Source organism: Adelges cooleyi, unplaced genomic scaffold, assembly GCF_023614345.1.
Source record: "Adelges cooleyi isolate 19-005CV unplaced genomic scaffold, UGA_ACOO_1.1 ACOO_flye_CR_arks_rails_tigmint_CR_PRNA_574, whole genome shotgun sequence".
NCBI classification, from domain to species: domain Eukaryota; kingdom Metazoa; phylum Arthropoda; class Insecta; order Hemiptera; family Adelgidae; genus Adelges; species Adelges cooleyi.
Window position 1 is genome coordinate 181,074 of NW_026096268.1, and position 25,412 is coordinate 206,485.

The 25,412-nt window shown below is 30.8% G+C and overlaps 2 protein-coding genes across 2 annotated transcripts; one reads left to right on the plus strand and one right to left on the minus strand.

The window, feature by feature from the left end:
• The first annotated feature begins 1,279 nt into the window (after positions 1 to 1,279).
• Positions 1,280 to 17,782, plus strand: LOC126843198 (NADP-dependent malic enzyme-like). The gene is made up of 9 exons (XM_050580567.1): positions 1,280 to 1,759; positions 15,055 to 15,213; positions 15,294 to 15,475; positions 15,660 to 15,840; positions 15,906 to 16,034; positions 16,267 to 16,449; positions 16,528 to 16,896; positions 16,969 to 17,139; positions 17,213 to 17,782. The coding sequence occupies exons 1-9, from the start codon at positions 1,649 to 1,651 to the stop codon at positions 17,453 to 17,455; spliced, it is 1,728 nt and encodes a 575-aa protein (XP_050436524.1). The 5' UTR covers positions 1,280 to 1,648; the 3' UTR covers positions 17,456 to 17,782.
• A 389-nt stretch (positions 17,783 to 18,171) lies between these two features.
• On the minus strand, positions 18,172 to 24,820 carry LOC126843194 (zinc finger protein 91-like). The gene is made up of 4 exons (XM_050580562.1): positions 24,419 to 24,820; positions 23,674 to 23,766; positions 23,451 to 23,606; positions 18,172 to 23,318 (listed from the first exon to the last, which is right to left on the minus strand). Exons 2-4 carry the CDS (start codon positions 23,754 to 23,756, stop codon positions 18,485 to 18,487), a joined length of 5,073 nt encoding a protein of 1,690 aa, XP_050436519.1. The 5' UTR covers positions 23,757 to 23,766; positions 24,419 to 24,820; the 3' UTR covers positions 18,172 to 18,484.
• Positions 24,821 to 25,412: the final 592 nt, after the last annotated feature.

Sequence of the window (25,412 nt, forward strand, 5' to 3'; positions counted from 1 at the left end):
AATATAAATCTATCAGAAAATATTGTTACTCTGGATGTTCATTATGTTATGTTGATTTATGTAACCTTATAATATAATGTAAATATTATCGATGAGCTGGCCGCTCGTGATGAGCCATACGTGGCTGTTTATCCGAGATAGGAATGTCGACTCGATTAGATTTGCTGCTCTCAATTTGTCTGCAGCCGATATAATACACGAAGGGAGCATGTTGTCATTAAAATGGAGGTTCAGCAGTACTGTGCATAAATCGTATTTTTAAGCTCTAATAATGTCTAACCCATATAAATTCAAAAAAAATTAAACTTTGAGTTTGCGATTGTATTTGGTTTGAGTTGGGGTTACGTTTGATATTTGAATTTTGAAGCCGCCAAATATTCGGAAAATTTCAGACTTCCAAATGACTAATTATCTAATTATATAATAAATAAAACCATTGTTAAGAGCGGTGTGATTGTATCTGATAAAAATTAATTAAATTTAGCTATACAGAATCTACACTCTTAAGTTCTACCAAGATTTTTCAAAAAATTGTCTATACCAAAACACCAAATAGACAATTATTTTGAAATTCCTATACACAAGTTATAATACGTATTTTATAGTGTAGAATTTATCGCTAAGAAAAATTATAATACGAAAATCCAGTGGCGGATTTAAGAAAAAAGGCCCAGTCCGTAAATACTAGGTACCAAAAGCCCATTCAAACAATTACTCAAGGGTGGAGCAAGCTCCTTTAGTTTGGGTGCTTAAATTAAAACATGACATAACTTTCCTGGTTTTTAGTAGGGTATCTATAGGGCTCAAGTTTGTTTTACACTACATAACCAAATAAACAATATATTATGGAAGGCTGGGAATGGAAAATCTATGCTTCACACTCCTAACAGTCAGAGGCCTTCAGTCTAGTGTTCAACGTCCATTTTTGACGCGTTAAATCCGTCACTACATAAAACGTAGTTGTATTTTAGTTCTCGTCACATGAGCTGGTGATAATAATTTATGTTACAAGAACTGTTAAAACACTTGCGAGTTGTGTCGAACGATTGTGTTTTGCCGCGCTTTTCGTTTGAACTATTCCCAAAGCAACTACGCTAGCGTGACGTCACGCCGTAATGATTTTTCACGGCGCACGCGCAATCCGTCGCCGGTTGGACAGGTCACTGCGGAGTGCGGATCTATCGGCCCACCAGGCTACTATTACCTCGTGTGTGTCTTCGTGTGCTGTTGTCACTACACGCACTGGGTGGGGAACGTCGATTTAATAATAATATGACGTATGTGTGTACTACCTATGATGTGTATACATTCTAACATCGAGTAAAATAATATCACCGAGAACACGGACATTATCAATGGTGGGGAAAAAGCCGGCAAGTTGCAATGCAAAATAACATTATCCTTTCACCAGCGCAGTCGGGCTATCCGCGGACCGATTCGTGATTAATGTTTATTCGTTCTGTGTTAACACGTTCGACTTCATTCAATCGACGCACGTCGAACCCGTCACACTGCAGTCCGTCGTCGCCGGTCACAAAAGCCGAAATCAAAAAAAAATTCTAATATTCGAAAATACACATTACCCGCATCCAATCTGGGTACCTCGATATCGAAAAAACATCAGCCGTCGCCAATTACAGGACAAATAATGGCTGCTTCGTTCGACCGACTGGGACAGTTCCCGCAAGGATCACCTGTGCCGGTATCGCCGGGTTTGGTCAGCGGACTCGATCACCTGAAAGACGGACGATTGAACAAGGTAAAACAATACGATATCATAATAATTATTATAGTGCTTGATAAGTATTTTTGTGATCCCCAAGCGATTAAAAAAATAATAATAATAACAAATACTAGGTAGGTACATACTTAATCTTGAAAATCTTAAGTAATATCTGGTAAATTTTACATCATTTCTGGAAGTCTGATGTACAAAGTGTCAAATAGTGATTTTCCTACTATGAAATGTACCTACACATTAATTGCTATCAAAAAGTTCTAAGGCTATTGAAGTGGTAAGCATCAAAAGCGTGTAGTGATTCAAATAAGTAGGATATTAAAAATAGTACGATATCAACAAAATAGATTGTGACCAAGTGAAAAAAAAAATCGTAGAACCTAATTAATGGTGAATCGAGAAAATAATTACTTCGATGTATATTATGAAAGCTAGCTTGTCATTATTCTCATTATTATTATATAATTGTTAAACTAGTTAAACAACAATATATTATTATGAGAACTGGTTATAATTGTATAAGTATTTTTATGTGCTGTGCTCTTTTTATTAATTGTAGAATTGATACATTTCCTTTCATTCCTTATTTTTAGGAATTAAAAAATATTTGGAACGAAATTTCACAGAACTTTTGGTGGTATACATTTTTACAATATTTCTGTAAATCATTAAATAATCAAATGAAATGTATTAAATAATCTATTTTAAGGATTTCAAGCTATATTAAAAAATATGTAGTAATTAATTTTTCAAGTAAAAAATTGAATTAAATAAAATCATATAAAATTAAATACACATATATTTATTCGCCGACTGTTTTTCTGTAGTTTTTTAATCATGTCATAATCAAAATTGTACTATTTTGAAAGAGGATTCCACTGTTAAAACATTTTTTAAATGTTGAACTGAACTGCCCAATAACAGTAACAGTAATATTCGAAATGCATTTCAAATAACGACTGTCAATGGCAGTTTCTATAAGATCTACACTAAACTATCAATTATTGGATTGGCTATAGTTTATCTGAAGTCTAGACAAATAAAATAAGTTTAAAAAGAAGTCTCTGTTACTATTGTACGGATTCAGGATTAAAATCGTCACACAGTGTTTCCTGAATATCTTTCGCTCTGGGGTTGTGTTCAAAAACAAAATATAAATAAACATACGTTTCGTATGTTTAAGAGTTTATAATCCAAGGACGTGACCTCATCATGACCGTTAAACGTTATATTTATACCTAATATTATTTTTTTTAAATTAATTTTGTATTCATTTTACGCCTCGATTATCCGTTTGGAGAACGAGGAAGCCAGCAACTGTGTCAGAGTCGTCTGCTTCCTTATTAACCCGAACTAGATTATTGTTGTTATAAACTTTTTTTTTCTCATCATACTTTACTCGTTTAGTCAGGTGCTTTGTAGTAAAACACACACACACACATACACATAAAACTATAATCTAATAGTAGTAGTCCACTCTTTTGTCATTCGTTCAACTTGACATTCACGATTTTCCAGTGATGTGAGAAAACCCGAACAACCTGTTGTGAAGGACGTCGTTACACTTCATTTGTATATGGTGTGATTATTTTATTTTCAAAATCCACCACGTTTTACTTGATAGCCAACGAAATAGGTAATATAATACTATTCGCCCAGTGTGTGTGTTTTTTTACTATATTATAATTTAGCATTTTAAATCATTTTAAAATATAAAAAAAACCACCAAATTACGACGTTTCCGTAGTTTGTGGTTTTATAAGTGGTATGGCCGTAGGCAATGAAAATAATGAAATGCATAGTGTTATTTAAATTTTTTGTATATACAAAGTGTAAAAAATATAATAAGACTAGTAAAACTGAATTTGTGTTTTTTAATTAGTTGTGATTTAATCGCGTAAAAGAACTTGCTCTAAATTGCATCAGAAATTAACCAAGTCTATATGTACTGGAAGTTTACTGTACCCAAGCCTATTTCACTAAATTATCTTCTACTTTTTGGGCATAATAAATACCATTAAGGTCCGTCGCCGCAGCAATAACATAACTCTATTTCTCCCTGATTGATATTTCATCATTGATAGTTCATTAATTCCTCCCCATTATCTTCCCCAATAATCCTAAGGTCTTTCTTTATTATATTTGACCATCGTTGTCTGGGTCGTTTTGAATTCGGCCATCATCTTGTTATGTTCCCTGGTACCCCCTCCGACACCATACATATTCGGTCAATCTTGTTCTGCTGCTTCATTCACCAAAGTGAGCTATTTTAAAACATATTTTTCAAATGAATCACAATATTAAAAAATTATATGGTCAAAAATGCATACCTAAATCGTAACTGATTTTATTTTATTTCCTTATATCTAATTGTAAAAAACAAATTGTTTTATATCTTTAACGCGTTAGAAATAATTTAATTAACTTTTCAATAATTTCAAAAATACGCCATATTTTTTTTATTTAAACATTTTTTTCTTTTAATTTGGTCTTACGTTTGTAAATGTACATACTAGATATGTTATCATCCCATACATCAGACTCTAAGTCGCAAAACTACTCCAAAAAAAGCGAAATAAAGTAAAATTGTCGACTTCTTTTCTAGGGAAAAGAACGTTATGCGTGTAAATTATTTTTGCGATTTTTTATTAAAAAATATGTGCATTTTTAAGGTGTTTTATTTGTCAATTTTAAGAGAAAATGTAGTCATTTTTTAAACTTTTGGCATTAATGCTTTTAGACTTTATAGACTGTCCACATTAAGAAATAGGGTTCTACAGTAATAACGTATCAGTATTTTTTTGTATGTATCATAAGTAGTGGAATACAGTCAGTAAAAATATTAAATTCATAATTTATAATTCGATAGATTTCGCTAGGACTTAACCTAAAGTTCCGTTTATGGTGGTGAATTTTTCAATCTAGAATTGTATATACAGTATACTATACACTGTATACATCGCAATATTATACATACCCAACTCTAACTTATCCTTGTATGCATAGCGAGTTATGTCCGTTTGTATACTTCGTGCATAGGCAATGTTTAGTCGATGATATAGGCCTAACTAGAACTTGTTGCAGTTGGGTTTATTACGTGGTCTGTCTTGTCCATTTCCATTTCCGATATCAATATTTATTTATTATAACATATATATATATATATATAAATATTATCATTAATAGTATGTAGTATTTGTTTGCAGTAAAGAACCTTGAAATTAGCACTTTTATGTACATTGAAATATACGCATATGAACTTTTATAATTATGTACATGCAAAAATGGGTATGACTTTTTTATGACCTTATTAAACACAATTTATAATATATGTGGCTTCTTAGTTAAAAAAAAATATATATATATGTATATTTTTTTTTTGTATAATATACCATTGTACAGTATGTAATAAAAAAATAATAAGAATTCTTGCATACATTTTCTTTGGTTAGAATTCAATAAAATAAGCTTAATTATTTAGTCTTTAACATCGTTTTAACAATGTTAATCAAATCTTTTGCATATTTTCTTACTCTTATTGAGCTTCATACACCAAATTCAAATTTTTAAAATCATACAACTTCAAACTCTAATTATGATAAACGAGTTTTGCCCTGTGTGTGTTGCTTTGCCCTTGCAACGTCGATTAATCTGCGCCAGCGCTATCGATTTTGATGAAAAAAAAATGCAATTTTATCAGTTTTGCCGGGAAACTCTTTCTATGCACTGAACCCGTCGGTTGTTGTTGCTTGCCATAATAATAATTATCATTATATAATATGTAAGTCGGTGTCGGTGACTGGCATACATTTCTCCATAGCTAATGCCCTTGATAAAATTTTTCGTCACAACGCAAAAGACCATATTTAGTAAAAAAAATGCTATATGGTGGTAATATATTTAAAATACTTAAAGGTACATTAAAAAAAAAAATTATCAAGACAACGTTACAACCTATAAACTTGTTAAACCTTTTTACAAATTTAATTAATGTTCAATATTTGATCTGTGTCGATTTTGATAAAATTTGACGTTTCTGAAACTTTCCGTGCCCACCATCTGCTGAACCTAACCTAACGTCAAATATAAAATATAACCGAAAATTAAAGATTAATAAAATGTTAGTAGATATTTCGGTGTACGATTTTTGATTGGTGCTAAACAATTGTTTGGTTATCGTCAATTATTGTAATTCATAATTATTATAGTTGATTTGCATGTAAAATACTTTAGAATACTTTTGACGAAACGAGGATAATTTTTTTATTAATACAGTTTTTTATGATTAAACATATTAAAATAAATCTATTAGTAGTTTGCTCGATGATATAATCGTTATTGTATTGTTGACTACCGGACTTCGGTATCAATGAATGAGTTAATGTGCTTTTGATATTAGTCATCAATCATCATCATTATCGTTGCTAATAATAATTAAACGGTTTCCTGGTGAAAGCGTTTAGAGGCGACAACAACGCAACGGCGACCAAGGTTGACGTTATGATTTTATACTTGGTACCTATATATATATTTAATAATAAAATAATATATTATTTTATGTATACCTACTCAAAATCGTGTCGAAGGATTTAAACGAGATCATGATTTTTAGATTATGACAATTGCCTGACGGCAAGGGCCAACGCGGAGAGAGTCCCCATACCCCAAGGTCACGTTAGTCATGTTTTTAAGACTTCACTCCAAAATCAAAATAGGTGAAACTTGATTGCTTTTTTAAAAAAAAAACATATTTAAGCGTCTTCCTGGATTAAGTATCAAGATAAAGTATTGCGCAATAATGATATAGATAGTCATCGTCGTGGGTCTCTCTTTGGACCGGGACCCCAGAGGTCGTTAAGCGAAAATAATTCAAGAGAAAATCATTAAACGATGACTGGGCAGCATCGACGGCGATCGGTTTAATTAACAACAAAAATAATAGCAACAGTTAATTGTAATTATCACGTGATCTTTTGCTAAAAACATGTTATCGACGATGATCGAAGAAATTACGGTTGGCGCTCAAGTTCAATCGCTCGTGAAATATAGAAAACGATAACTTAAACTTTTTTTTTTTATCTAAGAAAACCATGTTAAAAATGAAAATGTTTTTTATAATGCAGTGCGTCAAAACTAGTTTTACGACAACAAATACGCCATTTTAAAAAAAGTGATTTGGTTTTTTTGTTGGTTTCCTGTAAAAATTCTTTAATTTCGTTTTTATTATTAATTTGTATAATACTCCGATTGGCTTGTGCATTGAGTTTTCAAGTTTTCAATCAAACGTGTCTATTTCCTCCTAGATAGCAAAGTATTAAATGTCTTATTTAAAAAAAAAAAGTACCTAGAAAGTGTGTTTAAAACATAATATTAAAATTTTGATTATTTTTTAAAAGTATACATTTTTTTTATTGTGTTGTATGGCAGGAACTATAAATATAAATTTTTTACATGCTGGATCAAACGGAATTATTTTGCTTTCAAACCGGATGAATGCAAATTTCTATAAAAATGTAACGGGTACTTTCGACATCTCGTTATAGAAAAACTAAAAAATATATATTTTTTCATTATACATTTTTTAAACCCATAACGTGATTTTAAGCCTTCTTAAACAAAAAATAATTTGTCTTAAATATTTCTATACAAACAACTTCCATTCAAAAGTCAGGCCGGTTGTATGCAATTTATAATATGTTATACTCTTGTCTGACTAATAAACCTTTGTTTTTTTTATAACTTTCTCTTTGATCAATACGTTATTCATACAAATTGTACAATTTATTATGTTAACCCCATACGCGTTTCCTAAATAACAACTAGTATCAAAAGTATTTAAAAGTTTACTTAGTTAAAAAATGGTATTGGCTTAATCTCTGGCTAAAAGACAATTGAAAGAGAAAAGTTTTGATAATTATATATTCCGCTAATAGAATAATAATACTTAGGTAAATTTGATTATTTATTATTTTATCTAAATTTCTATTGTTAATAAAAAATTTCGAATTGCTAAAATAAATGTAATGGAAAAAACCTAGAACAGGATTTTTTTAATAATGTTTTTTTTGTACATCGTACATGTACGCTAAAAAACACAAAACGGCGGTTTTTACAACTTTGTAGGCGATTTAAAAAAATAACAAGATATGCTTGGGAAAATTTAGTTCTAACTTGTGTATATATATTATGTAGAAATATTTTATAAGGAAACAAATTTAAACAAACATTTACGACCGCAGGTTTGTACGAATCGGACGCCCACGATCAATTTTGTCCTCGCGGTTAACCTGACCTTTACTTGAACGTTTAATCGCATAATATAGTCGAGATCTAATAGGATAAATTACATTTCGAAATAAATGTTCATTACCTGGCGATCACGAGCAATGTGTATTATGTACAATCATGTGTGGCCTATGGGCTCAATGGAGTAATGACGAATACTATTTATATTGAAGGCAAAACGAAAGTGCACCGTTAAAAAAATAATAATAATATAAATATATAACAGTTGATAATCAAACGGGGCCTGTTCGGCTTTATTATACAATCTTTAGCACAGTACCTACATAATATAATGGGTAATTGTATTATGAACTTGTGGTTACTCATTAAAGTTTATCAGAGACCAGCGGGTGCCGCGGTTAGACTACCGATAGACTTGAGCATAATAGTATTATTTATTTTGTAGAAGATTGCGCAACGCTATATAATAATTACTTGTATACTTACAACCACAAATTTACATTAGTATATTGACTTTACGGACGTACTTATTACGAGGTACGTGATTTCACATAACTAGAAAATACAATATGTTTACCGTGAGAGATACGAATGTTCTGTTGTTGGCACAAAAAAAAATATGACCTCAAGTACCACTTTTATTTAAAAAATATAAAGAAAAACCCAATTATAACCTTGTTGTGAAAATTAAAAAAAAAACCACCGCGAAAAAAGTAAAAGTGACGTGCAAATTAAATCAATTCATTTCTAGCCAAATTTAATTAATTATAAAATTAAAACTGTTAATTTGTCGTTATTTTTAATAGATAATACAAGTAATATAATATATACCGGTTATGCTCAGTGACAGTGTACTTTTTTTTTTACACAAGTTTATTTTGATTGATGTTTGAAAAGCATTAGATTTTTTTTTTAGCAACTATAATCACAATTACACGATTACATAAAGTATAATATGTGTTATGAGCACATAATAAGACTTTTTATGTAATACATTTTTTTATTCATTAAAAAATGAGCCAACACTTATTATAAGCCTATTCAATAGGTTTCACACAGTAATTGTATTATATTAATACAATTTTTCTCAAGTTAATTGGCGTTATTATTATTCTTATTTTAATAATATAATATTAAGTACCCGCAACCCGTGTACCTAATGACCGCTGAAAGGTATAATCTCATAATAGTAATTCATAATTCTTTATTATTATAATAATTCAATATGGATGTACTTTGTAATTTGTATAAACTTCAAAGTTGATTGATTTTTTTTTTGAAAATTCAATTTAGAATTAATTTTTTTAGCTTCGTTGTTTTTACTTTCTAAAAGACCGAATAACTAACTGAAACTAGATTTTTTCTTAAGAAATAATCTCAGTAATAAATCCTAACTATAAAGCTGACCCCTACACATACATAAGGTACTATATTATACTATCTAGTTAGGTATGACAAAATAGATTGTCTAATTTACATAATATTAGTAACGTATACGAATATGTTTTTCGTATAAGTGTGTGGTTTATTACAAGTGTGCGAAAATAAAATATTAATTTCTAAATATTGTTCGAGAGACAGAAGGATTTCTGTCTGATATCCGTCTATATATGTATGTATACATTTTTATAAAGTATTGTTTTTTTCGATAGTTCCAGTAAACAAATAGTAAAAAAAAAAAATCTAGTCAAGTAAAAGGATATTTTGTCATTTTTTCAATTGGATTTCGAGGCTATATCATAGGTTGGCTTATGCCGGGGCAAACAATAACTATAAGCGTTCAAAGAATGCTGTTCTAGGTCACAAATCGCTGTTTAAACAAAACTAGTGTAAGGTCAAATGCGTATTGGCATTTTTTTTTAATAAAACTGTTTTTTTTTTTAATAATTGTTTACAGCGCATAATTACAAGTAACCAAATTACTTGACCTTTCTACGGTTAAAGATAATTCTTACCTAATAGTAAATAATTTATAACTATTAGGTAAGAATTATCTTTTATTATAACTTATAACAGTTATTGGATTTCTCTTCTAACGATTCGCATATTATGGAAAAATTAGTTTTTTTCGGTTGTTGTATTTATTTAGGCACAGCGATTGTCTCATTATTATTAGGTCGCGTGTGTCGCTATTGTTGAAAATCGATGGGTACACAATAAAATATTCATAATTCTATGCAAAAGCCGCCTATGGTAGATATGTTTTCAACAACGGTTGTGTATACAATTTTAAAGGAAAAAATATACAAACTATTTACGAAGCGGTTGTTAAGAAGGGCGAATCGAGTTCAGAGGTCGGTCGTGGGTTTGCCCGCGCAAGGGCATTACAAAGGCAAATATTATTTTTTTTTGTACGTGTGTGTGTCTTTGATAGCCGTGGATTATTGAGTTTATTTTTTTATTTTGGTAGTCTCGGATAGAAGAAATAATCCTAACATATAAGTCAGTGTCCTGACCGAACAGTGTTTTTTTTCTAAAACTCATAATTTGGTTAATACCAAATATTTGCTGCTGGGCTTAAACAAAACAAACCCATTATTTTGATTACCAACTCTGATATAGCCAACGAAAGTTTTTGATTATATTATGTATATATTTTTCATTTTTAAAGTCACGGTCTGGTCTAATCTATATTATCTGTATATTGACCGTCAGTATGTGTGTAGTTAGCGGGTCATTTGATATATTTAGTTATAATTAAACGTGCATAGGTACAGATTTTTTTCGTCGATTACATCCAATTATTATTGCATCATTTCAAAACGTGATAGTGCAGTGAAGTGTATATTAAAACATATGATGTATTCTATGTAAATTGATTAGACTTGGCTGCTAATATAGCAGTCTTTTTCTGAGCACTGATATATTTGTTGACTACTTCTGGGCAGCGCCTTTATGATCTATACTCAGCCCTCTTCCCCTTGTGCAGTCAGCAGTGATCTATTAAAATTAAAACATCCAGTGAAATCATAAATATTATGAAAGATTACTATATATTATAACAGGTCTAATCCTCTGAAAAAAAATTGTTTACTATAGTATAGTATGTATGTTTTACTCAATTGTATATGATTATATCTGTTGACTTTTTTTTTTATAACTTGAATAAAAATACCGTCATTATGAACGCTGGTAATTGTCGTTGACCGATCAACTGTTGAATGATTAATGTGTAAACAATGATAATATTTGAATATGTAAAATCTACCGAACCGTAAACAAATATTAGGAAATCATATTACGTTCCATTGTATACGATTGTTGTAGAAGACAAAAAATAAAAATATAAGCATATTGACCATAAGGCTATTATTAACACAAAAATATCGGACTTAGTCCATAATTATAATGTCATTAGAATCGGACTACTTATGAGTTGACACATATTTGTCTGAACCATATAATCTAAATCGTCGATGTTGGAGTTGATAATTTACATTATAAGTATTTTTTATCTCATAAAAATAAAATGCCTTCTTTAATGTATTGTTAAAAATCGTATACGAAATGGTGTAGCACATACCGTTATGCTAGCAAAAAATGTTCATTAACTAACTTTATTTTATTTACAATAATGCTAATAATAATAATAAAATCTACAACAATAGATAATTATGTACTTTGATGGAATGCTAACTAATAAAAAAAAACATCATTGGAAAATCAATACTTTCTCAGTTACTCTTAGAAGCTATAAAAATAGTAATTATGTTGTTAACGTTTTACTCATGTTATATTATGTAATCTCCTCTAAAAAAAATTTGCTACAATAATTATTGATAAACATAAAAAATATATTACGTAGTATATTATTATTACTTAAACCGTGTAATTGAAAATTTAGAAAATCGCTATACAATACAATTTGGACTTTACTTTGGAACAAGAACCTATGACCTAAAGAAGTTATGACATTAATTTCAAGTATTTATTAGTTTATTTATTTATTAGTTTTACAACTAATATAATATGACTGTCGTGATGTTCTATTTAATAACACCCCATTAATCATAAATTGTTTAGCTGCGATGCGATAGTTTTATTGATACCATTGCCATAATAATATATTACTAAACTATAAGTGATTACCATAAGAAAGTCCTTATAAATTTTAGACATTAGATAGTTTCTATAGTGACTATTATACTGTTATTTTGTATTGTAAATAGCCCAAGGAAATATGGAATGCTATATTTTACTATAAATCTGTAACCAATAATTTTCCATGCCTCCTGCTGATTATATTTTATTCATTTTTTTTAGGTGTCTTTATTATCTTAAGCAGTGTTAGGTATTTATTCAATTTACATTTTGATTTCTTTGCCTTGAAACCGTGTTTCGTTGGTTTAAGTACTTTCAACACCATTCACATAAATCGTGATCGTTGGTCCTTGTCCTTTGTATCGTTTTGCTTAATTATTTTTTTATTATAATTTTCCGAAACATATTTGAAATCGTTAAACAATTATGTTGTACCGAACAAAAGATAATTGAAGTTTATTTTTAGTCAGTTATGATTTAGATAAAAGTATTACAAGCATTGTTAGGACTAAATAATTAATCTTAATAAGTCAAAACTGTTAAAAATTATTATTTATTAGTATTTAATGGTTTGTATTACAGGCGACGTTTTAAAGTTTTAATTGTAATACAATTAAAAAAGGGTAAATCGTATTTATTTTTGTAGCGTTATTATGTGTCCTTTGGTATATATATTTTATAGTATTAGGTATTAAACTATACAAAAAAAATAATTTTGCCAGAAATCTCTAAAGGCATAATTTTTAGATTTTTTTTTCCAATCTTATAAAATAATACATTTCATTGTATTAATTGCATTTTATTAACTAAATAACATTTGAGATCTTAGCGTCCCATATACTTAGTATATATGATATTTTTATAAAACTAAATATGAATACTTTAAATATAATTAATATCATATAATTAAAACTATCCTTTAGCTGTCTCATATCCAAGCTTAATATAATATATATTTTTAAAAATAAGGTACGTACAAATTACTATCTGTGTACCTTTAAACAAAATAACTTAATTAAAATTTATCATTGACAAATGTTTTGTCAAATATTGTCTATATTTAGCCCTTAATTAATCATACTCAATGGACAATTAATATATTAATATATTTTAATTATATCTAGGTTGTACTACTTGGAAAATTAGTTGAAAGCTTCTTTTGAAAAACAAACACTTAGTTGAAATGTACGAGTCGAAAAAAAATAATTTTTAATAATATAATTTAGACGTTATCTTTAGAGACCTTATAAATAGGTAATTATATAATAAGAAAGTCGACCGTTATAAAAAAAAAGAATAATAAACATACGCCTAATCTCTATAATTAATTTAAATTGCATAGTTAATTTTTTAACTCGTAATAATTGTATATTTGTTTGTATGCTGTTACATTTAATAATATTATTATTATTTGATGTTTAATTAATCATTTTGTGTTATCTTAATAGTTATAATTTTTCCAATAACATTTTCTGACATACTAATTAATTTTGTTCGAGTTATTCGAATTTTACTGTTAAGTATATAACAGAATACTTATGAGGTTAAGTTAATTAATGAGGAGAAATTATATGAAATCCGTATTCCGAAATAATTTATTAAGTAGTTTTTTATCCACCACAAGCACAGATATGATTTGTGATAATATGTTATCTATTATAATATATAATAATAGTTGACATCTTTATGAGTCTTCTTCCCACCTATATTTTAATATAGGTGGGATTATGCATATAGCTTTTTTTTATTTTATTTTAAACAATCTTAAATGCCTACGACGTGACAGCTTATTGTTTTATCGTTTTGATGTTAATTCATAGTAAGTGTTTTCCATTAAAAAATTAGCTCTCTAGACAGCTTAAAAACTTTGTTTGAATAGGTACTTGTTTCTTTTATATTGAAACGCACTATTAAAAACCTATTTAAATACGGTAAATATAGCGGTATCATAGTTATATAAGTCTTATTAAACGTTTGTGCTGAAACCTAAATATCTAAATGTCTGGTTTTGAGATAAATACTTGTGTAAAGAGTATTGATTGTGTCTGTGTATTAGCATTAAAACTTTTGTAGCAGCTGCTTGTTTGTATTGTGTTTTACCTCTATGGCAGACTGCTCGGATATACTTCAACAAAAGTTTAAATGTGTACTCGAGTCTCGATGCGTTTTGTAGTTATATAATAAAGTATTTAACAAACAATGTTATCTGATTACCATTTCGAGCCCACAAAATAGAGAAATCCACGATTGCATGTATAATATATTATACGAATACGATACTTAAATGATAAACGTTTTATTTCAGTTCCGTAATCGAGTGGCAAATATATCCAATAGGTGTAACACAACTCTGTTCTGTAAAATATCTTAATAATGATTAGTACAATTTTCCTTGTACACATTAAACGAGGGAAAAATTATTGGTGTCTGATTCAGTTTGTAAAAGTTACCACGGTGTGATGACTTTAAATAAGAATCTTAGGATTACAGAACAATAGTATAACACGATTGTCAACTAACTAAAACCTATGTTAAGCTAGAAGCGGCCAAAATATTAGGAAGATAAAAAGAGAAAAATAGGTTTATCAAATGAAAAAAATATTGAAATATTTCACAGAAAATAAAATAAAAAATGACTGTAATAACCCGAAAAAAGTTCTTCGTAAGAATTTGTTATTGGTTCAAAATGTATTGCTTGATTAATTATTGCCGGATGGATTACTTAGAAAAACTACAGAGTTACAAATATTTTCAAAAAAAACGTGCCATGCTAGTATAAGTAGGTAATTGGACTTTGACCCGAAAACTAAAGGGCGCTGTAATTTGAAGTTGAAAAATATGTACATTTTCGGGATGTTTTTCTCAATTTTAAAGAAATATAACAAATTAGGAAGCAAATAGAAATCTGAAATACCGTTAAAATATGTTAATGCTAAAGATTTGTCGGGTTAAAAAAACACCTATTTTTTAAACCTACTGAACACGCATTTATATTGACACATGATTATATTTTGCATTTGCTCCAACAGGGTCTGGCCTTCACCATCGAAGAGAGACAGGCGCTCGGTATCCACGGTCTGTTGCCGCCGGTCGTGAAGTCGCAGGACGAGCAGGTGAAACAAGCACTGGAGAACATCAACCGGTATTCGGACGACCTGAACAAATACATTTACCTGATGGCTTTACAAGTAAGCACATCCTGTACATCCTAAGTATATGCGCGGCCGCGTTTGTTCTCCTATCCTATTGTTGTCGGTTATGATCGCAGGAAAGGAACGAAAAGCTCTTCTACAGGATAATGGCCGATAACGTGGAAGCGTTCATGCCGCTAGTGTACACGCCAACCGTGGGGCAGGCCTGTCAAAAGTACGGTCTAATCTTCCAGAAGCCCAGAGGTCTGTTCATATCAATACACGACGCCGGGCACGTTTACGACGTACTCAAAAACTGGTAACCACCGACAGGATATTTTAGATAGTTTTTAATTGTGACGTGCACGTACGACTGTTCAGACTTGATGAGGACATTTTGATACAAAAACAATTTTTTTTTTTTTTTATCTAAAAAGAGTGTAACTGGTAACTTTTTTCAATTTTCATATGAAACATTTATTGATTTATTATTTACCGCACAGGCCCGAACAAGATGTCAGAGCCATCGTGGTCACCGATGGTGAACGTATCTTGGGTCTTGGCGATCTTGGAGTGTACGGCATGGGCATCCCGGTGGGCAAACTCGCCCTGTACACAGCGTTGGCCGGCATCAAGCCGCACCAGTGCTTGCCGGTCACCCTGGACTGCGGGACAAACACCCAAGTGAGTTAATAAACATACGACAAAAGTGTGTTCGAACCGTTTAATTGTGATATACCCTCGAACAGAGTCTGTTGGACGATCCCCACTACTTGGGCAGCCGGCAGAAACGTGTCACCGGACAAAAATACGATGACTTTGTCGAGGAGTTCATGCAAGCTGCTGTTAAGCGATATGGGCAAAATTGTCTGATTCAAGTACGATTCATTAAATTATGGTTTAATTAACTCCCACCAATGTAGAATATAGAAACAAAATTCATGAAATAAACTATAATTTATTAAGTCTTTCCAAAAAAAAATATATTTAAAAACATCCATTAAAGAATGCATCTTTTCCCATCCAACAGTAAATGTTAATTAATTTGTTTATTAAGTGTTACACTTGTTTTTTTTTAATGGATTTTTAACACTGTATATTGCTTTGTAGTTTGAAGACTTTGCAAACGCAAACGCTTTCCGTTTCCTGGACAAATACCGCAACAGCTACTGTACGTTCAACGATGACATCCAAGGAACAGCTTCAGTTGCATTAGCCGGTCTGTTTGCATCACTGCGGATTACCAAAACCAGGTTGTCCGACAATGTAATCTTATTCCAAGGAGCTGGAGAGGTAAATACCATTTTTCATTTATGTGAATTATTTGTTTTGCAATTTAAAAACCTAACTATTTGTGAAAAACATTTTAAGGCGGCCCTAGGAATTGCTGAGCTGTGTGTAATGGGAATGCGTAAGGAAGGTACAACGTTGGAAGAAGCCCGCTCTAAAATTTGGCTTTTCGACTCCAAAGGTCTAGTTGTCAAGGACAGACCGGAGGGCGGAGTTACCGGTCATAAGGTCGAATATGCCAAAAGCGTGGCACCTCTTAAAGTTCTTTCTGAAGTCATCAAAAAAGTAAAACCAACAGTGCTTATTGGAGCCGCGGCCATTGGAGGTGTTTTCACAAAAGAAATCATCGAAGAAATCGCATCATACAACGCTCATCCGGTTATCTTCGCTCTGAGCAATCCAACCAGTAAAGCTGAATGCACTGCTGAACAAGCATATACGTATTCTGATGTAAGCGTTCAATTATAATACTTTACATATTTCTTTTTTTTTTTTGTAATCTTAATCCAATACGAATTCTAGGGTAAAGCCGTATTTGCCAGCGGCTCACCATTTAATCCGGTAACATACAAATCCAAAACATACTACCCGGGACAAGGTAACAACTCTTATATATTCCCGGGAGTTGCGTTGGGCGTTATCTGTGCGGGGGTCAAAACAATTTCTGAAGAAGTTTTCATCATTGCTGCTCAAGTATGTTGTATACATTTTTATTTAATTAACAGTTTTCTCTCTCCTACAACTATGTGTTCATGTTTGTCTTTAGACACTTGCCGCCCTTGTTACCGAAGAAGACTTGGACAACGGCAGTTTATATCCACCACTACAATCCATACAACAGTGTTCGCTGAAAATCGCAGTCAAAGTAATGGAATATGCCTATGAAACTGGTGTGGCTAGTTCTTTCCCAGAACCTCAAGATAAAATTGAATTTATCAAGGCACAGCTGTACGACTACGGCTATAGCTCGTCGTTGCCGCCCCTGTACTCTTTCCCGTCTCATTTGTGATGATCACTAGGATTTTTTTTTGTATAATAATAATTTTTTGTTTATTATACACTTAACTGAGGAGATAACCAGATTGACAGCTGGCATTAGCTTACGGCATCGCTGTCAACATTATTTGATCCACATTCAATACACTTTTTACTCTGTTATTTTACTGTACTATCTTTTAGTTATACATAATATTGTTTTACTTACTTTTTGTGGGGGCAGGTAATTTTTTTTTTTTTTTTTAATGCATTGATACCAATTTTATTTTATTGTTTATAAATGTGATTATTTTATTGAATGTTTGTTGATGACAGTATAGCATATATTAGGTTCGTTTTTTAATGTATAATTTGTTTGTTTGTTTTTTTTTTTGTTTAATAAAAACCATCTCTAAAATTTTTGTTTCTCTAGTATCTTTGATTCTGAAATTTCTATCTGAGTTAAGGGATATACACAAATTGTTTACCGTACAAGTTAATTTGTTAACATACTCAACATATTTTAAACAATGGGTGTATGGACATACCGAGTATAGTTTCAATAATATTATATTACATTATACGTCCACTGATTTTAATTAAGGCATTTTGAAATAAAAATTGTCGTCTTAAAATAAATACTTTTAAAAAATTATTTTATTTAAAAAAAAAAAAAAATACCCATACAAAATACATATCACTGAATTCAATAATTTACAAAACTATTTAACAATTTGTTTTGTTAGTGAATAATACAAACATAATAAGTAGTGCTTATTTAATAAAAAAAAAATTGCAACTTGACAATGGTCCCAGTTTCAGTTAGTAAAATAATACATGTTGTCACTTATTAAAATTAAAATAGTCTACATATTGTTTTATAAAATTAGACTAACTAACTAACTTATTACAAATTACAATTAAGTCTCAACTGTTTTTTAAGACGTAGATTTTGATTGATTTTACATGATAAAACAATTTGAGTAATTAAAAATTGTATTATAAAAAAAAAAAAAAAAATAGAAGCTAGCTGTTTTAAGTAAAAACTTTGATTTCAATCAAATCAAACATCAAACCAGTTAACATCGTCGCCATGACATTTTTTTATATGATTTCTTAGGTCAAGTTTGACAGAGTATGACCCAAAGTCACACAGTTCACAAACAAACTTATCGCCTCTCTTGTGGGTACGCTCGTGCATGGTCAGTTCAGCAGAACGGCTGAACTCAAGATTACATATCTCACATTTGCGGCCGTTATGTTCCATCTTCATGTGTACCTTGTAGTTGGACGGTCTAGAAAACGACTTGTTACACTCAGTACAAGTGTATGGTTTTTCGCCGGTGTGCACTCGCTGATGCATGAGAAGTGTATATAGCCTAGCAAAATTCTTACCGCAGGTGGTGCAAGTGTGTGATTTTTCACCCGTGTGCACGGTCATGTGTATCTGTAAATGTTGTTTTTCATAGAAGGTTTTGGGACACAAATCGCATAAAAAGTCTTTGGTACCTTTGTTGTGAACGATATCACAATGCTTTTTAAAAGACTGGTTTGACGTAAATATTTTACAACATAAATCGCAATTTATCTTGGTCGTATGACTCTTCATGTGACTGATTTGACTGAGTCTGCTCATACACAAACGTCCACAAATAAGACACTTGTATTTTTCAGGGTTTTCGTGGTCTCGCAAATGTATTCGAAAATATCTATCACTCTTATAAGACCGACCACATATGTTACAAACCATTCGGGTAGTGGTTTGGTGAATTTTCTTATGCTTGTACAAGTTGGCTACCATGTAGAATTTTTTATCGCAATGCATGCACTCGTAACTTGGAGGTCGTTCTTTTATGCCACAATGATGTCGTAAAATATGTTTTTTTAGTTGATTTTTGTAGGCTGTTTTTCGACCACAATAATTACATTCATAGTCCATGGCGCCATCGTGAATTATTCGTATGTGTTTTTTCAGCGTCGAATTACTTGTAAATGTTTTATCACATGCATCACATTTGTATTGGACGTGGTTCTGGTGTCTAAACATGTGTATCTTGTAGTATTTCATAGAAGAAAATTTTACATCGCAAATGACACATTCTATACTAATATGCTTTTTTGAATGCTTGTTCAATGCATCCTCTGTTGTAAACGCATCATTACATTTGTTGCATTTATATGACGAGCTCGAATGTCTAATCTTGTGGTTTTTAAATGTTTTTATGCATCTAAAGGACTTTTCACATAAATTACATTTGTAGGGCTTGACTTCTTTGTGATCTTCGACCATGTGTTTCAGTAAATTAGGTTTATTGTAAAATTGCTTAGTGCAAGAACTTATCTTACATGTGTACTGTAACTCAGACGTTTCATGATTTTGTACGTGAGTGCGAAAGAGAGTTTCAATTTTGAATTTTTTTTGACAATATTTACACTCAAAAGTGTTATCGGTTTGACAGTTCAAGTTTGTCGAGTGTTTTTCTAGATCAGATTTTTCATGAAACCCTATGTTGCAGCGGCTACATTTGTAGACACTTTCGTCAGATATCGTTATGGTTTTCGGGTTAGACTCAACCATAGCCTCCCCTGACAATACATGATTGGACACATTATAACGAGTAGGCGATAAACCTTTGCCATCCGAAAGCTCTGCACACGACATTGTGTACTTCAAGTGTCTTTTTAAATTATATTGATTGGTAAACAATCTGTTACACTTTGTGCATTGAATATCGTTGGGTCGTTTATGATCTAACTTGTAATGATTAAGCAGTAAATGTCTGTGCTTAAATCGCAATTTACAAATTTCACATGGGTAAGGTTTTTCTCTATCAATTTGTTCAGATGTTATTGTAGTTTCTTCATTCGACAGCTCCTCGGTTAAATCGATGCAATCATTTAAATTATTCACCAAGTGTTGATCAGAACTATGTTGGGAGTGTGTTGTACTTTTTAATGAACTCTGAACATGTTCAGTCATTACAGGACATTTTTCATTTGACACCGTCGAATTGTTTGCATTCACTTGATTAGTCACTTTTGTTTTCGTTGCGTCGTCTATCGACTTAAAGTTCAATTTATTATTTACAGTCAGAGCGGGTGCATTATACGACGATTCAGAATGTGTAGACGACGAGCTATTGTTATCAAAAGCCTTTAAACAGGCCACCGTTTTTCTCGCAATGTGTCTAATCAAGTGATCTTTTCTTGTGAAAAACTTCTTGCAATTTTTGCATTGAAACTTCGTAGAGAACTTATGTGATTTCCTGTAATGATGTACCAGTAAATCATTGTATTCAAATTGTAACCCACAAATTTCACAAATTTCTGGTTTTAGTTTGTTACTAATAGCCTTATCAGTATTGCTACTTTCGGACGTTATTGTAGTTTCTTCTTCGCTGGAATTATTACAGTGGTTGTTATTTTCAAAAAAATTATGAACCGACGGTCGATCGAAATTATCTTGTGAATGCACTGAATCTAAGTCAGAATTGTCTAGTAGATCCGGAATAGACACATTAGGGTGAGTGGGCAACTTTAAAGTGTCATCGAAATACCATCTACAGGTTAAAGCGGTTTTCATGTGTCTTTTTAAATTAGTTTTGGATACAAACGTTAAGTTACACTTAATGCATATATGCACATCAGAGTGTTTAATGTTCGAATTCAATTCATGTGCCAAATTAGTCATCGCAGTGTTGTCAGCCGAGTTTGAGTTTGAATTGCATTTAAAACTATGATCAACCAGTAAACTTTTGAAATGAAATCGTAATCCACAAGTTTCGCATGCAAAAAACGTTTTCTCATTTTCGTTATTTACAGACGTTATCGTAGTAAATGGGTTATTAATTAAATTGTTGTCGACTGAATTAGACAAGTTTTGGTCCACAATGGTCGTTGTTAACAGGTTAATCTTGTGCACTTGTTCGCCACAAACGTAACAAAGTCGATCGGATGAATTGTTATGCAAGTCCGATGACAGCAATTGAGTGTGTAAACATATTTTTTCTACATGGCTCTCTATGTGTTTTCTCAGGCAGCTTTTTAATTTTATTTTTCTCTTACAGAAATTACATTCAAACAAACATTGTCCATCTTGAGCTTCGATATGTTCTTGAAGATTTGTTTTTTTCCTAAACTCTTTAGAACATAAATCACATTTGAAACTTGAGCACATTTTTGGTGATTTGGTTATTAACATTTTATTAGTGGTTGAGCTGGTGTTTGCATTATTACTTGTCAACTCAAATGCTGCTTTTTGGTTGTCTTTATTATTAGATTTTCTTTTACTCCACAAATGAACTATCAAATGTCTTACCATAGCACTTTTGTATCCGAATTTCCTATCACAATAATTGCATTGAAATTTGTTATTTCCATTATGAACTATATCTACATGTTTTGTCAAGTTCTTCTTTCTTTTGAACTCTTGATTACAAATGTCACATTTAATGACAATATCACTACAATGATCGGTGTCTTCAGCTCGATTGTCGAGTACCTCTCTTTTAGTTGAACCATTATTACTTACATTATAATCTGATTTTGCTATTGATTTGTTCATGTGATATTTTATGTGTTTCACTAAATATTTTTTATTTCCTATCCTCCGCCGACAATAATTGCATTTGAAACTTTCCAACTTTTCGTGACACACTTGCAAGTGATTGATGAGGCTAATTTTTTTGCGAAAACTTTTTTCACAATGATGACAGTTGTAACGTTTAGTGTTTTTCGAATTGTTATTTTTAATTTGATCGTCTATAGATGTATCATCCACAACGTCTGAGGCGATGGAAGGCGGCGGAGGGTGACACAAAGTGATATGGTCTATTAGACAATCCGAAGTAGTAAATTCATCACAACATATAACACACCTAAAAAGCGACATTACTCCGTGGGCAACTTTCATGTGCAACATCCAAGAAGATTTATTTTCAAATACGTCTGAACACTTGATACACTCTATTCTATAGTTGTGTTTGATAACATGTTTCTTAAAAATTTTATAGTTTCTGAATTGTTGACCGCAAAAATGGCATATTGTTTCCGGATGAAAAATTCTATGGTGCAAGAGAAATTCCATACTTGGAAATGTTTCGTCACACCTTTTACAAGCATACGATTTATCCATCATATGTTTAGCAATGTGAGCCTGAAGAAACGTTTTATACACAAATTGTTTTGTACAATAATAACATTCGAAAACTTTGTCATGCAAAGCTTTGATATGATCTTTTAACTGCTTCTCATCCGAAAACTCTTTGTAGCACACGTCGCATGTACTTTGTTTGCTATTGTTCTCACTAGTCAATGCTAAATAATTATCGTTAGCTTGAATGATTAACGACTCTAAATCCAATGCATTAGTAGAAACATTGCTTTCCGTTTCACCAGGAATTAGCGGCAAATTATTGACGTTATTCAGTTCCGATATCAACAGCAATCTATTAAGCTGCGACTCTTCTTCATTTAAATCTTGTATCCCATGATCAGGCATTGAAGAAAATTCTTCCAACTGAGTTTCGCTGTCCTTAAAATTATCATTATTTTGTACTGAGTTATCATTATTTTCATAATTTTCTAACTTAACATCATCTAAATTAACTTGATCCGTGCACTTCTGTCTTTCATCCTCGCAAGGTTTTTCTACTGTTAATGGCTGTAAAATACCATGTTGAATCAAATTCTCAACGACTTCGTTGGTTTTATTAACTTCGGACACATCGTAATTATTGGTACTAGCTTCTAATTTTATACTTTTTTGAAATAATTCAAGTCCTGTATTTTCATTCGATTGTTGATCATTGTTTAACAATATTAGTTTCTCACGTTGTGTAACAACTCTGTTAGATAATCGCTTTTTGGAAGGTGACTTCTTGGTTTTTTTCTGTGTTCTAAAAAGGAATAATAATATTTAAATTGTATAGATTAATTTGTTCTTGTTGAAATTTGAATACTAAAGTCAGTCTTGTGACTTATGGAACAGGGTAGCGCAATTATCAGTTCTGTTGCAAAAGTTTACTTACATGTATTTCCCTATAAGCGTCGGGGACAAACGTTCTAACAGAACATAAGACCCATACCACAAATCATCATTTTTCGATATATACGAGCTATTCAATTCTTGGTTTTCTGCAACTTTAGTCGGTTCTACCTGACTACAATTCCATTCTTCTTTAACTCTACAAATAAAAATACATGTTTATATTGTCATATTGAACAATAATAATTTTGTTTTTCATTTATTACTTGACGGAGTCCAAATTCAATCTATCCAATACCACGATTGGTTCGAGGGGAGTTTCTTGTTTTTTCTTCTGTTTTTTCCCCATTTTCTGAGTTCTGTAAAATAAAGATTACTATTACTTATTTAGTAATAAGTAACATTTATATTTTATTTGTTATCCTTTCAATTCCAATAAGAAGTCATGCTATACAATGTTAAATCCTAAAAAATACTCCATGCTTTTAATACTTAAAATAAATATTTGATGTAGAAAAACACATATACAGCCGACATAAAAGACACATAGTATAGGTCTGGTTAAACATAACCAGAGATAACTAAAAAAATTAACTAAAATGAATCTTTAAAAAAATAAAAATTAGTATTGATAACATTTGACATTTTTTTTAAACCATAAAAGTGAAAAATAATTTAATTTAAAAAAAGCTATCACAAAGTACAAGTTCATATCTTTAATTTTATGTTTTTATATTTTGTTCTCCAAGATAGTGGCCTAACCAAAAAAGATTAGGACTCATAACAACACCTGTCAAGTTTAAAAAAAAATGCCGAAACGAAACTGCTTTAAATAAGCAGGTGAGATATCCTTTTTATAACTATTGGTTATGATATGCTCTCCTTTAGGGAGATAGTACTACATCAAAATTCTACAAAAAAATTAACTTTTCCTTTGGAATAATAATATAAACTACTAAACGTTTAAAATGTTACAACAATATTAAAATATATAAAATGTCTTACGCTTACCAGTTTCAGTGACTACCGGCTGGTATTTAATACTTCTTATATACTATTATAGCACACATTATTTAGAAAAAATTTACTTTTGAAAAAGGACGCACCACGTAACCGTATTTCAATATTAATACGTTTTTAATATTATCATTTCGTTGCATTCGGATGATTTTTCTTTGTACGGTGTACCTAGGTTATAGGTAGGTATTTGGTGGAAAAAATGGATTTTACAATTTAAATTTATCATCGATTTTAAACCTTGTCACCACCGTCAGCACCTGTGTACACTGTATAATGTATTAATATGTGTCCAGTGTCGTGTAATCAAAATTTTTCATTAGCATTTAGCTGCTATAATTCAAACGATACAGAACACTGATAACAAAATGCAGTTGCGACAGATATTTTTGTAGATGGATATTGAATAACGGTTGCCGAGACAATTCAATTATTATACACTTAGATAGAATATTTGTATACATTAAATTTATAAATAATTATTAAATTATAATAATTATTAAATTATAAATTTTATTATCCGATAATCGGTAACCAATAACCATATTTGTGTAACTTGAACTTGTTATTAAATTTCTATTTTTATTTAAATTGACAACAAAATTGAGTGTTGGTATTTTTAAATTGAATTGACATTTAAATTTTATAGTTTGTCCATGACTTTTAAATATACCCAGTTATTGCAGTATGCACATCCCCACTTTATTATTTTATCAATTCACAATATGGCAGCGTAAGAAGAGTACATCATTGTTTTTTTTTTTTGATAAATATATACATACTACCATAATTGAAATATACAAGGTTATTGTACATATACCTCTTTTTCATAAAATATTAGATGATAAAATCAAGTATATAAGTACACGATAAAATATATAGTAATAGTAAAATAATATATAGTAAATTGATATCCCGTTACGCTGTCATTTTATTTCTGAAGATAACAATTGGATGGAGAGGGAGTAAGAATGCAATAACCTAGTAT